General features: G+C 47.1%; 1 protein-coding gene across 8 annotated transcripts in view; it reads left to right on the forward strand.

Moving 5' to 3' along the window:
• Window positions 1–13,548, forward strand: part of TTC7B (tetratricopeptide repeat domain 7B) — a 247,823-nt gene that overhangs the window by 191,892 nt on the left and 42,383 nt on the right. For 5 of the 8 annotated variants that reach the window (XM_047739337.1, XM_047739341.1, XM_047739345.1 and 2 more), the window contains 3 exons: window positions 1,351–1,515; window positions 3,847–3,897; window positions 12,790–12,930. In XM_047739337.1, the coding sequence (XP_047595293.1) occupies window positions 1,351–1,515; window positions 3,847–3,897; window positions 12,790–12,930 (357 nt within the window). The remainder of the gene's footprint in view (window positions 1–1,350; window positions 1,516–3,846; window positions 3,898–12,789; window positions 12,931–13,548) is intronic. The other 3 variants (XM_047739338.1, XM_047739339.1, XM_047739340.1) reach the window with 3 other exon arrangements.

A 13,548-nucleotide genomic window follows, 5' to 3' on the forward strand; every position in this document is an offset into this window, starting at 1 on the left:
CCCATGTGCCTAACACCAGCTTTCAATGATTAGTATTCCTTTTTCATCATCTCTCCTGTCCCACACTTAGTTTTTATAGAGTATTTTAAGGCAAATCCCAGACATCATATTTCATATACTAAAATTTCAGTATAAATGTTAAAGAGATAAGAACGCTTAAAAACTAGAAGCACAGTGCCATTATTATACATCTGGATCATTTTAAGATGTGGGCTTAGCATTATTGATTTGGGAAGTGGCTAATTAACTAGGATGTGGTTTTCTACCTCTGAAATTGCCCATTTGAACATCTATGGAATACCATAAGGGGAACTAGAAGCTTGGGACTGGCCCAGTCCACCATGGCTAATGGAGTAGATATGATTTCATTAAGTGGATGTGGCAAATTGGAAAAGCCGCAAAACAACATGATTTCCCTTCCATTGTCACCTCTGGCTCCCCTTCCCCCACCTCTAATAGGTCCCAGCCTTGGAAAAAAGAGGAATCAGATAGAGTGACAGTCTTAGCGTTGAAGCTATGAATCATTGTCTTTTCTTAGGAATAAGTTGGTAGTTCCTTAAATAGAGGATGAGAAAAAATGTTTTTTTCTTCCTTTTGCCTTCAAAACAGGATGTGGAGTAAGGCAGTTTATCTCTAATCATTGGTAGATATTACCAGACACCTCTCCAAAGCAAAATTATCCTTTTACCATGAAAGTTTGGTCCATTGTGTCTGGGACAATTTTTCATTGTAGCTGTGGTTGTCTGCCTGTTAATGGATATGTCTCCAGTGGCAAGGCATGAAGGTGGTGGTGACAGCTTCTTTCCAAAGTGCCCAGCCTGTGCACCCGACCACAGGCCAGCTTAGAAAGCTTAGCCCTCCATTGTCACGATGCTGGGACCATGAACTATGGTTATACCTCAGTATCTCTACCTAGGAAAACCTTCACTTTCAAGTAAACTTTATATAAGTGCTTCTCATGAAAATTAAATCTAGAAATAGCCGAGGTCTGTACCTTTCCAACTGAAAAGTGGTCTCCTCTAGAATATCCTGGATATTGTAGGTTAAAGATGTATTATTTTCAGCGGATCATGCTGCCAAGTCTGTGCCCAGGTAAATCTGAGTTATTTTTATTCCGTGGTGTTGTTGCAGAACAATTAAATAACCAGTGGAAAAAAAAAACAACAAATTTGTTTTCTTCGAAAAACACTTGTATTCTATTGTCCAGTAGAGGAATGATTGTGTATTACATGACCTCATTTTCTTTGCAGCTTATGTGAGTATATTAAAAGCTAGTTTATTTTTTCCTTTGTGTCTCTAAAGCTTTTTTTTTTTGCCTTTATCTTTTTTTTTTCTCTTTCACTTTTTTAGTGTCAGATACCTCCTCCTCCTCCTCTTCTCTTTCAAGAACCGAATCTCCTCTCCACCTGTTTGTGTCTCCTCATCTTCGTTCTCATCCTAAACCTGACATCTTTGTGTGGCCCCCTGCGGCTCATTCATTCAATGACCCAAGTCCCCACCAGGAACCCTCTCTGTGTAAACATGGTTTATGGTTTTTCCTTTCTTGTTAGACCTGCTTCATTTGCCTGATGTTTCATTTTCTGATAATCTTCCTAACTGATAAGCTGGATAGAAAACTCCATCAAATTTATCGGAGAGGAAAATCTTGCCAGTTTGAAAATCCCAAAGCTGTGTGGGGCAGAAGGAGACATTGGTGCCCAAGTTCCAACCTCTTTTTTGAAAAGTGAAAGAGACCTGTTTTGAGCAGGGTAAATAGAAGCTTTTCTAGACAATGCTTCTGGTTCTCGGCATACTTGTCTGCTTTCCTGGAGTTAATATACATGCATAAATATCCCATTTTTTAAAAAGGCCAATTAGAACATTTTACACATAATTTATTTCTATGAATTTCTGATTTTCTACTTAGAAATTAATTCAACAAGCATACAGTGATCAAGGTGATAATGTAAAGATAATGGTCATAAGCCCTTTAAATTTGTGGTTCTCAAACTTGACTGTGCATTAAAATCACAGAAACAGCTTTGAAAACTGCAGATCTCCTGAGCCCCACCCCTAGAGTTTATGATTCAGTAGCCTGAGCTGGAGCCCAGGCATGTGGATTTACAGAGAACCCACTGAGGATTCCCGGGCCAACGGGTCAGGTACTACGTCTTGAGAAACGTGCTCTAAATTGTTCTCCATTTGCAAGGAAGGAAAATGTAGGGTTTGTGGGGAAACCTTTGAAACTAGGCAGAGAAATTGGACAGTGTTTTAATCTAATCTTGCCTTTAAATAATACAAAAATTTGGAAGTCTGTTTTACGGTGTTCAGGGAGCTGTCCATTTAACAAACAAACAGATTCCTGTATTAAAATGAAACACTGGTTGATCAGGTCCTTAAATGAGACCTAAATGTGGGTCTCACCAGGAGGGGCCAAGCCTGCCTTCTTTCACTCATTTATTCTATGTTCGCTTTTCCTGCGGCATTGCCAGAAAATTTAATCTCTGTATCCACGATTTATAAGGGCTCATCTCTGTCCCAAATGCTCAGTTATATGCTGAACAAAAGCTCCTGAGGGGAGCTGCTGCCAGAAAGAACTACTTTCTCTAATGGGCTCATCTTTCTGATGGCTACCCTGCCGTGTTAGACTCACACACACATGCAAAGTTGGGGTAGAAATGATGCTATCATCTAAAATAAGTCATCCAAACCAAGAAACACTCTGGCTTTACTTTATGCATAGTTAAGTGTTCTGAACTTGGCTTTCATGGCAACCCTGGCTTTATGAAATGCAAGGCGAAGATAATGTTTATAAACTGCTTATGTGGTTTTTAATCCATTTCTTAAAATAGACATTTTCCCTTTAATACAGTGCCCGCGGGCAACTGCCACCTTCCACTTTTCCGGAAAAGGTGTTGCATACATTGCCTTTTGCCCAGTTTTCTGTCTTCAAATGGGATCTTACCGTTCTAGAATAGCATGACAGATTCCCAGTGGCCAGGCCACTCCCTTTGCACAACAAACCCACCTACCTCTACCCCCGCCAGTGTTTGTCTTGTCACATCCCAGAGAGCCCAGCGTTCCTTTAAACCTTTGAAGACTGAGATCCTCTCTGGTGAAACACCTGATACCCGATTAATTAGTAAATTGTTACGGCCATGAGCACCCCTGGGCTTTCTGCTGAATGTGCTGTGTCCCAAGCAGGGTTCAATTGTTTATTCTTTGTGAAACTATGAGTCATCTCTTGGCCTTAGGGAGTGCCTCACAGGTGCCCAGGTGATGTGCTGAGAATCTTTGTCTCGTCCATAGCTACCACATTTAGAGAAGCATACCGTACATTACTGATAGATATAAAATTTCTTGATTAGAAGTGTAATGAATTTGAATCCTGGCTCCTTTCCTGAGGACAGATAGCCAATGCCTGAAGTTCTCTGAATTTCTCTCTCCTATCCTTTGACTTCATAGGAGTGAAAACTAGCCCAAGTCTACAAACTATTAGAATCGTGATTAGGGTTAATGGTGGAAGGATCTGAAAACCGCTTGTTTGATTATTTTTCCCTTCCCTTTGGAATTTCCTGCCCTGGAAACAAAACACATTACATGGGTTAGTCAGCTTTCATGTGCTGGGTGGACATTTAAATGTAGAGGGGAATGCCCAGTTGGCCTTTCTTTGGTTTCAAAAAAACAAAACACAAAAAACATTGTTAGTGGAAAAACATGTGTCACTCGAATTGAAATCTAATTTGAGACAGCCAGACTTACAGTTGGAAGGTTATTAGAACTCTATTTGCTTTCTTAGCCTTAATTTTGATTTTTCAAATGTTTCGTTTCTTGGTTTTAATTTTTGATTTGATTTGTTGTTCCAAGGCAACTCTCCAGAAGTATACTTTCATGGTTTTCCCTCCCTTTTTTCAGTTAGTAAGTAGTTTACTGATCTATCTATTAACCTTTCTGAGGGTCTCCAGAATCACGCTTCCTCCACCGTGGAACGTGTGTTGCAGTTGTGGATCGTGGGGAATGCTGAGATGACATGGGTGTGAGGCTGCCACCTGCTTGTCCACTCTGCTACCTGGGGCCCTTCTCTCCTGAGATGCTAATGTGTTCCCCCCCACACATGCTCTGCCCCCTCACCGCCCCCCCCCAACCCCCTGCAGCCTGGGTGTAAGCACTGGGGAGGCAGTACTTCTCTGGGAGGGACTACAGAAGGAGGCAGTGCAGGAAAGATGTCCGAGTCAGGCCTCCAGTGGATTGGCCACACACAACACCCCCTCACCCCCAACCCCCGTGCTGATCGGAAGTGTGAGATGCTCCGACACCCCCCCACCAAGTGCAGGTCATCTGAATTTGGGGTAGAGGAAACCAATTGAAACACGAAATTTTTTTCCAGTTTAACCATTATTGCTATTTAGAAAAGCAATTCTAATAATTAATTTTCCTTAAAAAAGGTGAAAGAGACTTCATAAAATTTAACCTGCATCTAACCAAACTGAAAGGACACTAAGCAGTTCCCCAGGCATAGGACTAATACTCTCAATGGTGTTCTTTTAAGGCATGAGTGAATTATTTTTCCAAGGATGTTTCCTAGACTGCAGATTCTCTGTGGTCAAATATTTTGGGGAAATATCGCATCTCCCTCTTAGAGACTGACAGTTCATACTGGCACATCAAAGGCTCTGAGAAGTCCTGCAGTTTAAAAAAGTCAAGGTTCTGAAGTTTGACCCCTTGTTCCCCAGCTAATTTCATCATTTTCTCACCCTATGGAATCAGTGTCCCAGGGACTGCATTTTTAGAAATGCTAATGCATGTAATAGTGAACCAGGCTATTTGAATGATCTGAGCCTTTACTTCTTAGAGCAAATATTCCTCTCAGGGGAGCTGATTTCCCCCTCTAAAATCCAGCTCAGCTTAGATATAACTTTATTTCTGGCTTTTGAAAGTGTCCATACAAATAAAATATTTTTTAAATGAATAAAAGTCCATAGTAGAAGAGAATTGTTTGGTATTGTCATCACATTAGGGTTTTAAGGGAAAACAAGTTTCACTGCCAGGGTTCTTTCAAATCAAGCTCCTCAGATACATTAAAAAGATTTGTTTTTTAAGAAAGTCAGGTTACACTAGAATCTTCAGGCAGCCCTCATTACTTACAGTGAAGCTCAGTGCATTTATACAAGGGACATAACTATCTTCCGTGGAAACCACTCCAGCTCTCCAAAGTCAGGAAAGCTAGGTTCAAGGACCGGTTCTGCAGAAGAACCCAGGCACCTCACTTAATCTCCCTGCACCTTAGCTTCCCTATCTGTAAGGACGTCAGTTTACTAATCCTGTTCACACACGCCTTTATGGCGTGCCAGGAGCTCAGCCTAATCTCCAGGCCTGGGTCAGGTGCCCCCTCCCGAGTGACAGCGGGCAGCTGTGGCTCTCGCAGGGAGGTGGTCGCCAGGGTGGTAGGAGCCCTATTGGGACACACTCTGTGCTCTCCACTCTCCACGTGGGCTGCTCACCACTCCTTAGACCTGGGGATCCCAGGCGCCCCCATTCTTGAGCGCTCTCGCAGTCATCTTGGAGGAAAATGCATGTTGACGTTTTATTCGCCTCTCCAAGAAGGTGCTGAAATCAGGAATCCCGACTTGGGTTCTTGGCTCGGTGTTTCAGATCACTGATTCCAGCGAGACTGCTGCTCTCTTTAGGAACGCGGAACCCCGGGGAAGAGAATCAGCGGAGTCATGACAAAACACACCTCTTAAATGAAATAAGGTTGAGAAACAAATTCAAGGTCGTTACTTTTTCCCCCTTTTCTTTTGGCTAGCATTTCATGATTGACCTTGCATTTTCTGACATTTAATACTGTATCTCTCGATCGGGAAAGGACTAGTCCGTGGGCTGTACATTTCACCCCTCTGCTCCTGCTTAACAGAATAAAGTCAGGTTTTTAGAATCTGTGTATGAAAACATCACTCCAGTGATGACCCCACTGCTCTTGCGGGGTGGCGGTTAAAAAAAAATAAGCCTCAATGATTCGAGGATGAAACTTTTCTTGCTATTTTAATGAAATTAAAATTAATTCTCCCCAATTAGTTCTGTGGTGTCTTTCTTTAAATGAGATCAAAGACAGTTTTAGGAGATTGACGAGGCAGTAATAAGTGGCACTCAGACGGAAGTGAAGGAGTGTGTGTCCAGTAATGAGACCGTCACCCAAACTGGGGAGGCTTTTCCCAAAAGCTGCATTCCCAAAGACAAACGCAGCCTTCCCCCAGCACTTGAGTCCAGACGCACAGCCTCATGAATATGCAACAGGGAGGGTTTCTAGTGGAGATGAAAGCATCTGCCTGGTGTAGTCCTCCAGAAGGTACTGTCTCCAGCCCAGAGCCATGGCTCGGCTCGCTCTGACAGCTGGCCTCTTCCCGCATGCTTGCGAACGGCTTCCCGCCACGCTTCCCGTGTGCCCACCTGTCCCTGCCAACACCTGTCAGCAGCATGCCGGGCTCCCCCGCATGCCCACTGGTGGCCATAAACCCCAGTCCCCCCCCGCCCCCGCCTTAGTGGGATCCTTCCCTAAAGCTTTCCCGGGGGAGAACGTTTCCCCCCTTCAGGAGACGACACATCCTGTCAGGTTCCATGTGCTTGATATTCTGTTAAAGTCACTTGGAAATTGTGATCTCGTCTCGAGACCGTGGGTTTGGCTGTCCTGACTTACTTGGCTGTCTTCATCTCTTTTCCGCTCCATGGAAAAGGGGACTGTCTCCCAGAACGGGGACCAAAGTTATTTATCAGAGGAACCCACAGGCAGGAGAAGCCCCATTGTCAGGGGGAATCAGGCAGGAACGGCGGGCGCCTGCCAAGCGCTACGGTCCCACACCCTGTCAGACTGGCAGATATGCTACAGGGGATGTGGCTACTGTCACGGAACTGAAGATACGCCAGGGAGGAGCCCCCCCACCCCAAACCCCACGTCAGCTTCCTCAGAGAAGCAGGACTGCCTCCAGCAAAAATGGGAATTGTCCTATAACACCCGGGGGGCGGGGGATGGGGGCGGAATGTTTAATGTTTGAAGAAAAAAAGGTGTAGAGGCCAAGTGCCTAACTTGGTGCTTGGTGTGAGAGTGGACTGTCCCCCGTCTTCAGAACAGAAGAGACAGTCCTCACTGGCTGCTGAGCTGTGTCTCCTGCAGCCCCGGGGACATGCTGGTTCTTAGAGCCCAGGTGGCAGGTGTGAGAAGGTCACCAGGCTGCCTGCAGTGAGCAGTGCTGGACTGATTTTACTTTCAAGACTTAATTCGAGAAAGACGTTCTTTTCCTGTTAAAAATGAAGCATCGTAAGCAGAGCTCTCTGGCAAGGATGCTTAGTCATTCGGACCGCTGTTCAGTATTCGGGGTCTTGAAGAGGGAGACTGGCGGCCTCTTCCTTCGTGTTTGAGTTGTTTGGGGGTGGGGGGGGGAGCTTCTCAGAACCGGGAGCTGAATAAAGTCTAGTGACAGATAATGTCGAATCATTTCAGACCTGAGGGGCACTAAGTGTGGAGGTTCACCAGCCGTTGGGGGCTGCTGTGTGCCCGCCCCTGAGTGGCTCTTTTTCTTTTCCGAAGAACATGGGAAGCACAGGTGTCTGCTGCTATGGGGTTCGTCAGGGAGAAGGTGGATGTCCAGCGGAGAGAGGGGACTTAGGGCACAGCCGCAAGGCCCATCATCCCAGATTCATGCACACCAGGCATCTGAGTTAATTCTGGGGCTGGGAAGCCGCGAGCAGCCCAAAGCCCCAGCAAACTCATGTGGGATACGCAGTAAAGGATTTTCATTGCACATCATGTGACACTTGGCCCTTGTTCCTGGACGCTGACGCATGCCCAGGCACCAGGGGGGCGGAGATCCATCTAAGATCTAGTCTAGCTACGACATGCTGGGAAGATACGGGGGAGAGGGAGTTGCATGCCCTCAGAAGAGAGCCGCTCACCCAGTGCCACCAGAACAGTCAGGACAGCCGGGCTGTAGAGGGAGGCTCTGTGTTCAGGAACCATGTTCGAGAAAACAGGTCTTATCGAACATACCCACTCCCCATCATCTCTTATGCCTTATGCCTAACAAGATTGTTGCCTCCGAGATCCCTCTGAATGGTGAGATGGGGTTCACGTGTGATGTCCCTGGGGCGGTCTGTGTGAGGTCGAGCACAGGTGTGGCGTGCTTTGGACAAGGGATTTTCCGAAAGGCTCCAGCTGCACCCACAGTCTGAGCCGAGGCTCCCAGTGTCCCATATGTGGCGGTGTTCCTCCACACGCCTCTGCGCACGGTAGCAGCCTGGGTCAGGAAGCCTCGGGAGGGCTTCGGAGCTCGGACTCACGGCTTCCTGAGGTCAGTGACCTTGGTTCTGGGTCCCATCAGCCATGGGGAGCTGCCCGTCCAGTTCCCAGGTCCTCTTTGCTGCTTCCCTTCCCCCACAACCCCTCCAGACGAGAAGCCTGGATGTAGGGATGAGAACAGTTCTTCAGGTGGCACTCTGCCTTTGGATCAGGGGCCCAAGACCACATTTTCCTTTGGGCATCGGGGTGGCAGAGAAGAGAAAGCAGTTGGCTTGAGGAAGTCCAGATCTGCTCAGTGCCAGGGCATCTGAAGCCCCCGGAGCATCTGGACAGTTAGCTCACGGAACCCAGACCCGATTTTCAGGCGCGCCCTTGGCTGCCTGCACCTGCTCTCAGTTTGGTTGGCTTTGCGGTGGCTTTGCAGAGCCTCCTTGCCCTGTGGCTGAGGGAGCTGGGGGAGCACAGCAGCTGCTCGGCCTGCAGGGTGACGACGGTGATAAGCACGTCTCGAATTAATGTGATAAATAAGAGATGCCCACTAGCCGGGCACTCTCCCCGGCTTACCTCTTGAACCTGATTACGTGGAGGCTTATCCGTCTGGAGTCTTGGATCTCAAATGAGAAATATATCTTCTATTCCTCCCTCTGATTCCTTTTTTAAGCCTCAATTTGTCCATTTCCCTTAGGATAATAATCCCTTCCACCCCCACGTACACTGTGGGAATACATTTGCTTTGGTGAGAAAGACAAGGGTTGCCTTAAAAGAAAAAAAAAAAATGTTGGTAAGAACTAGCATTTCTAGTTGTGTACCTACTTAAACCAAAATCTGTTTTGATAGAGGATCTATTATCTGGCACTCACCGTTTCAGTCCTATGAGACAGTCACTTAAAGGCTGTTTTGTTTTTGGTTTTTTTTGTGTTTTCTTTTAAATCAGATATAGCCATTCTGATTCATAATGATGTTTATTTTTTTTCCTCCAAATTCTAATCCTATGGAAGAATTTGACTGATTGTATTATTGCCAGGAATAGTAGAGGTTAACTATTCAGTAATGTTGCCCTTAATATTAGTCAACTGCTATTGTTAGCCAGTACCTAAATGCTCTAATACTCATCCCTAGTTTAGAACATGACGGGTTTCTGCCCTTGGGAAGCATGTGTTAAAAAGGGATCAGCTAGGAGGGAAATCCACAGTTCCCCTCGATATTTAAATGGCTTGGTTATATTGAAGACAGGGAAAGTCACGGAGTGAGGTACAGTGTGTAACCCTATGATGTGCCATAGTCATCTGCAGTCCTAATGGCTGGAGGTGAGAACAGCCACACCGAGAAGCCCTTTTAGACAGTGAAGGTTCTGGCTTCTGAGTCCTTGTTAGGCCAGGAGAGTAGAGCACACAGACATGCTTCCAGAAGAGGGGACCTACCACTCTCTTCCACATTGCAGCCCATGACATGTCTGTCAACAGTACTCATTCATTCTGCAAGCATTTACCTAGTACCTCTCATGACATGCCTGGCATTGTCAGCCTCTGAGAGCACCTTGATGTGGGGCCTGCCTCCATGCAGTGTAAGAGGAGAGACAGTGACATTAACAGAAAACAGTGTGGTCTGTGCAGTGGGTAGCCAGGTAGCCATAGCCACAGGGTGCTGGAGGAGCACTGAGGACCCAAGGCCCACCTTCTAACAGGGGTGTGACAGGGAAACAAAACGGAAGGCTCACGGCAGCCTTCCTGGAGGAGGTGGTAGTGAAGCTGGATGTAGAAGCCAGATTCAGAGTTAGACTACTGTTCGAGTCCTACTTTTGCCACCCACTGGGTGTACGGCTTTGGATAAGTTCATAAGCTCATTAAATCTCAGCTTCGTTATCTAAAGCATGCAGGTAACACCGTTAGCTGCCTCACAGAATTATTTAAAGGTTAAATGAAATAATAAATGTAAAGTGCTCATCAGAGTGCCTGAAACCTGCCGTGGCTTGTAACTAAAACTGATAATGACTACTGTCATCATTTGCCAGACCTTATTCATAGGGAAACACGTTATTATGTGAATAATTAGTTATTTAGTTGTGTATAGCTATCACGAAGAGAAGGGACTTTAACAATGGTTCTGATTAATTCGTTTGCAGCCCAAATAAAACAGTGAATCCAAAAATCAAAATTAGCCCCTCCAAAAGTCACAGGTCCTCGTAGCAAAGGACCCGTAGAAACTAGGAGAAAAACGGGTAGAATTTTGTTTAGTATTTGTTCATTATTGTTAGTTGCAGATGAATTAGTGACTAAATATTTTAAGCGTTTCTCAGTTTTGATTTCCAGTGTGGCAAAACATCAGTGGATACAACCCATATAAGCAGAATCTCTGGGCGGAGTCTTGGGAACTCTGCAGAGTCTATAAAAGGATCCTGAGACCAGGAGAATTGAGAACCAGTGTTCTAAGGAACAAGATCTTCCTGGAACGCTGTTCCCCTTGGGCTGCAGGGAAGCAGGGGAGCACATGCTCCCTGCCTGGCATGTGTAGAAGACGCCTTCAGGCTTTTTTGACCAAATGTTAATAACAACTGCTTTCTGTCTCTCCCAGTGGGTGCCTCTCAGTCTTGGCCACAGAGTAGAATCCCTGGAGTGATTCGCAAGAGGCCTGCCCATGCCAAACTCTTGCAAGAGTTAGGGATTTGGTTCTCCTGGGCCCAGCTACAGCACTGTGGTCTTTTAAATCTCCAAGTGATTCTTATCTGAAGCCCCGGTTGAGAACCACTGTTCAAGGTGGTCAGTGAGAAGGCGAACTGGCCTGGTGACGTCAGAATATAGCAACAACAACCTTGTTTATTTAGTTGAAATTGAGCTGCTGCTAAAAGTCTCAGGAAAACTATATCAAATCCTTGTTCTCAAAGTTAAAATATTTCTTTTCCATAAAAAAGTCCAAAATAAAACAAGACCCAGGAAAAAAAAAAATCGACAGCAGTCTAATCATTTTGCTACTTGGATTTTTTTTCTTTTTTTTTTTAAGTAGTCAGACACGCTTTGTCTAAGCAAGGGTCAGTCCTTGGCGGAACTTCCTGAGTTCTGGATCATGATGGCAATGGCTGGTGTCTTTTAACTGAGCCTCGGGTTCCTCCTCCCTGCAGCCCCGTTCCCTCTGCAGGACTCACTGGCCATTCCCAGAGGCGCCCTCCTCTCGCTCGTCCCCGTGGGTGCTCTGTGTGGCTTATCCGCAGAAGGCAGATTCCCAGTCTGCTTCCGTCCGCCTCCTGTGAGCCCCCTCCAGCAAACCCCCGCTGAAGGATGTGACGGTATTCAGAAGTACCCATGTTTCTTTCATGTTGGAACAGTCATAGCACAATATGGGTGGCCAGCCTCTTGCTGCAAATACTCTCAAGATGAATCAATTGTGGTGCATCTCAAAGCCCCAACAGAAATTACTTTTATACTCACAATTTCATCTTATCCAGAGTATAACCAGCTCCGGTTTTCTGGAGTGTTCAGTGTTTGTCTTTATCGATTATCACTATTTTAACACCATGTCGGAACGTCTCTCTCCCTGGTACCCTACACAATAAATTAAAAATGAAGAATGCGGCCAGTGATATAAATATCAACAGTTCTCAGTTTGAAATAACTGAGATGCCTTCTCTCAGCTCCGAGACCACACCTCTAAGAGGGAGTGTCGGGAAGAGGTGAGGAACCAGCCCCCTGAGCAGGGAGTGGTCTCCAGCCACCAGGCCTCATAGATGGGCAACATGAGGAGGAAGGAGGCGTTTGATTTCTGAATAGAAGTTCCTTTACCCACTTCCTTTGACTAGTGGATGTGCTTGGTCTGCTCATCTCCTTAGCTGTTTAGGACAAGTTTTGACCCTGAGGCACACGGGTACCACTCCTGAGCCCAGGGGCGTTTGCTGTAGTCTGTCCTCCTGGTTCAGCCTTGACAGTGGACATCTGCTTGAACCTAGGGCCAACGTGTGCTCTTCCTCCTATCATTAGGTCATGTCCTAGAATGTGGTTCCAAATCTAGGGATGTTGGCCCACTCTTGAAGGCCAGGGAGAGGACTGGCAAGTTGCTGGGTTTGTCTTAAGAATGGCCTTCTCCATCCCCAGGAGGCAAGGCTGACTCCTGCCCGGCCCTCTGGTGGTTTCTAGGCTTAGACCCGGCCAGGTGTGCTCTGTCACTTCCCTTTGTAGTCCTTCATTTATGCCACGTTCCAGCATGAGCGTCACAGCCGTGTGTCCAGCTCTACCCTTCTCCTGCCCCCAAACACTCGCACTGTCTTAGACTCAGCTCCCGGATGGAGCACTTCCCCTAGCATGTGCTCTGGTTGTTGACGAAAGATTAGCTAGAGTGGAGGATGGAAACTCCCGTTCCAGGCCGTGATGCCTGTCTATATTTCATGGACATCCAACTCGGAGACACCATGGGGGAAGGAGTGTGTGTTCGTCTTGAACTTGTGTCTGTGTGCGGGAGGAGGCGGGTGGATGGCTGGTTGGGCAGGTCTGTCCTTTTACTTCTGATGCCGTCTTCTCGAAAACCCCCCACAGGCTCTGTCCACGCCACATCTGTGGCAGCATCCAGAGTGGAACAGGCACTGTCAGAAGTGGCCTCGTCTCTGCAGAGCAGTGCCCCCAAGCAGGGCCCGCTACACCCCTGGATGACGCTGGCCCAGATCTGGCTCCATGCAGGTATGGCTCTGCCCTCACCCCCACCCCCACGGCCATGCCAGATGCCAGGGGAGCCTGTTTACCTATGACCCCTCTCTGGAGGGTTTTTGAGAGATCGAAGCAGTCACAGGTCAGAATGCCACAGCTGCTTTGCAGGAACCATGAGTTCCTCTGTGTCTCCCCGTCATGCCCCAGAACCTGGTACAGAGCAGGCAGGTAGCCAAGATGACCCGATTGGCCTCTGAGGGGCCCAGGGAGATCACCGGGTGGGATGCCGGCTGTGTGCTCTCAGAGGAGCCAGAGAGCGACAGACACCGAGGCTTGCTTTGCAGGGGGCACAGCACTGCAGGGTATCCCAGGCAGAAGTCCGGAAATTCTGTCCTCTACCAGCTGTATAGACGGGGCTAATCACTTCACCTCAGCTGGGGCTTCCTCATCTTGGGTGGGGGGGCACGGAGGGGCGGGTACTAGCACCCACCTCCTGGGGTTGACGAGCTAGTACCTGGCACATTCCGCGGGGACATCCTTGGGAGAGGGGACATGTGTGTCGATGACTCAGAGGTCTTCATCAAACCCCGGGAAGGGGCAACACTTTCGATGTCCCTGCATACCCCCAACCTGGCACTCCTGCCAACCCAC

Source organism: Lutra lutra, chromosome 7, assembly GCF_902655055.1.
Source record: "Lutra lutra chromosome 7, mLutLut1.2, whole genome shotgun sequence".
Classification (NCBI taxonomy): domain Eukaryota; kingdom Metazoa; phylum Chordata; class Mammalia; order Carnivora; family Mustelidae; genus Lutra; species Lutra lutra.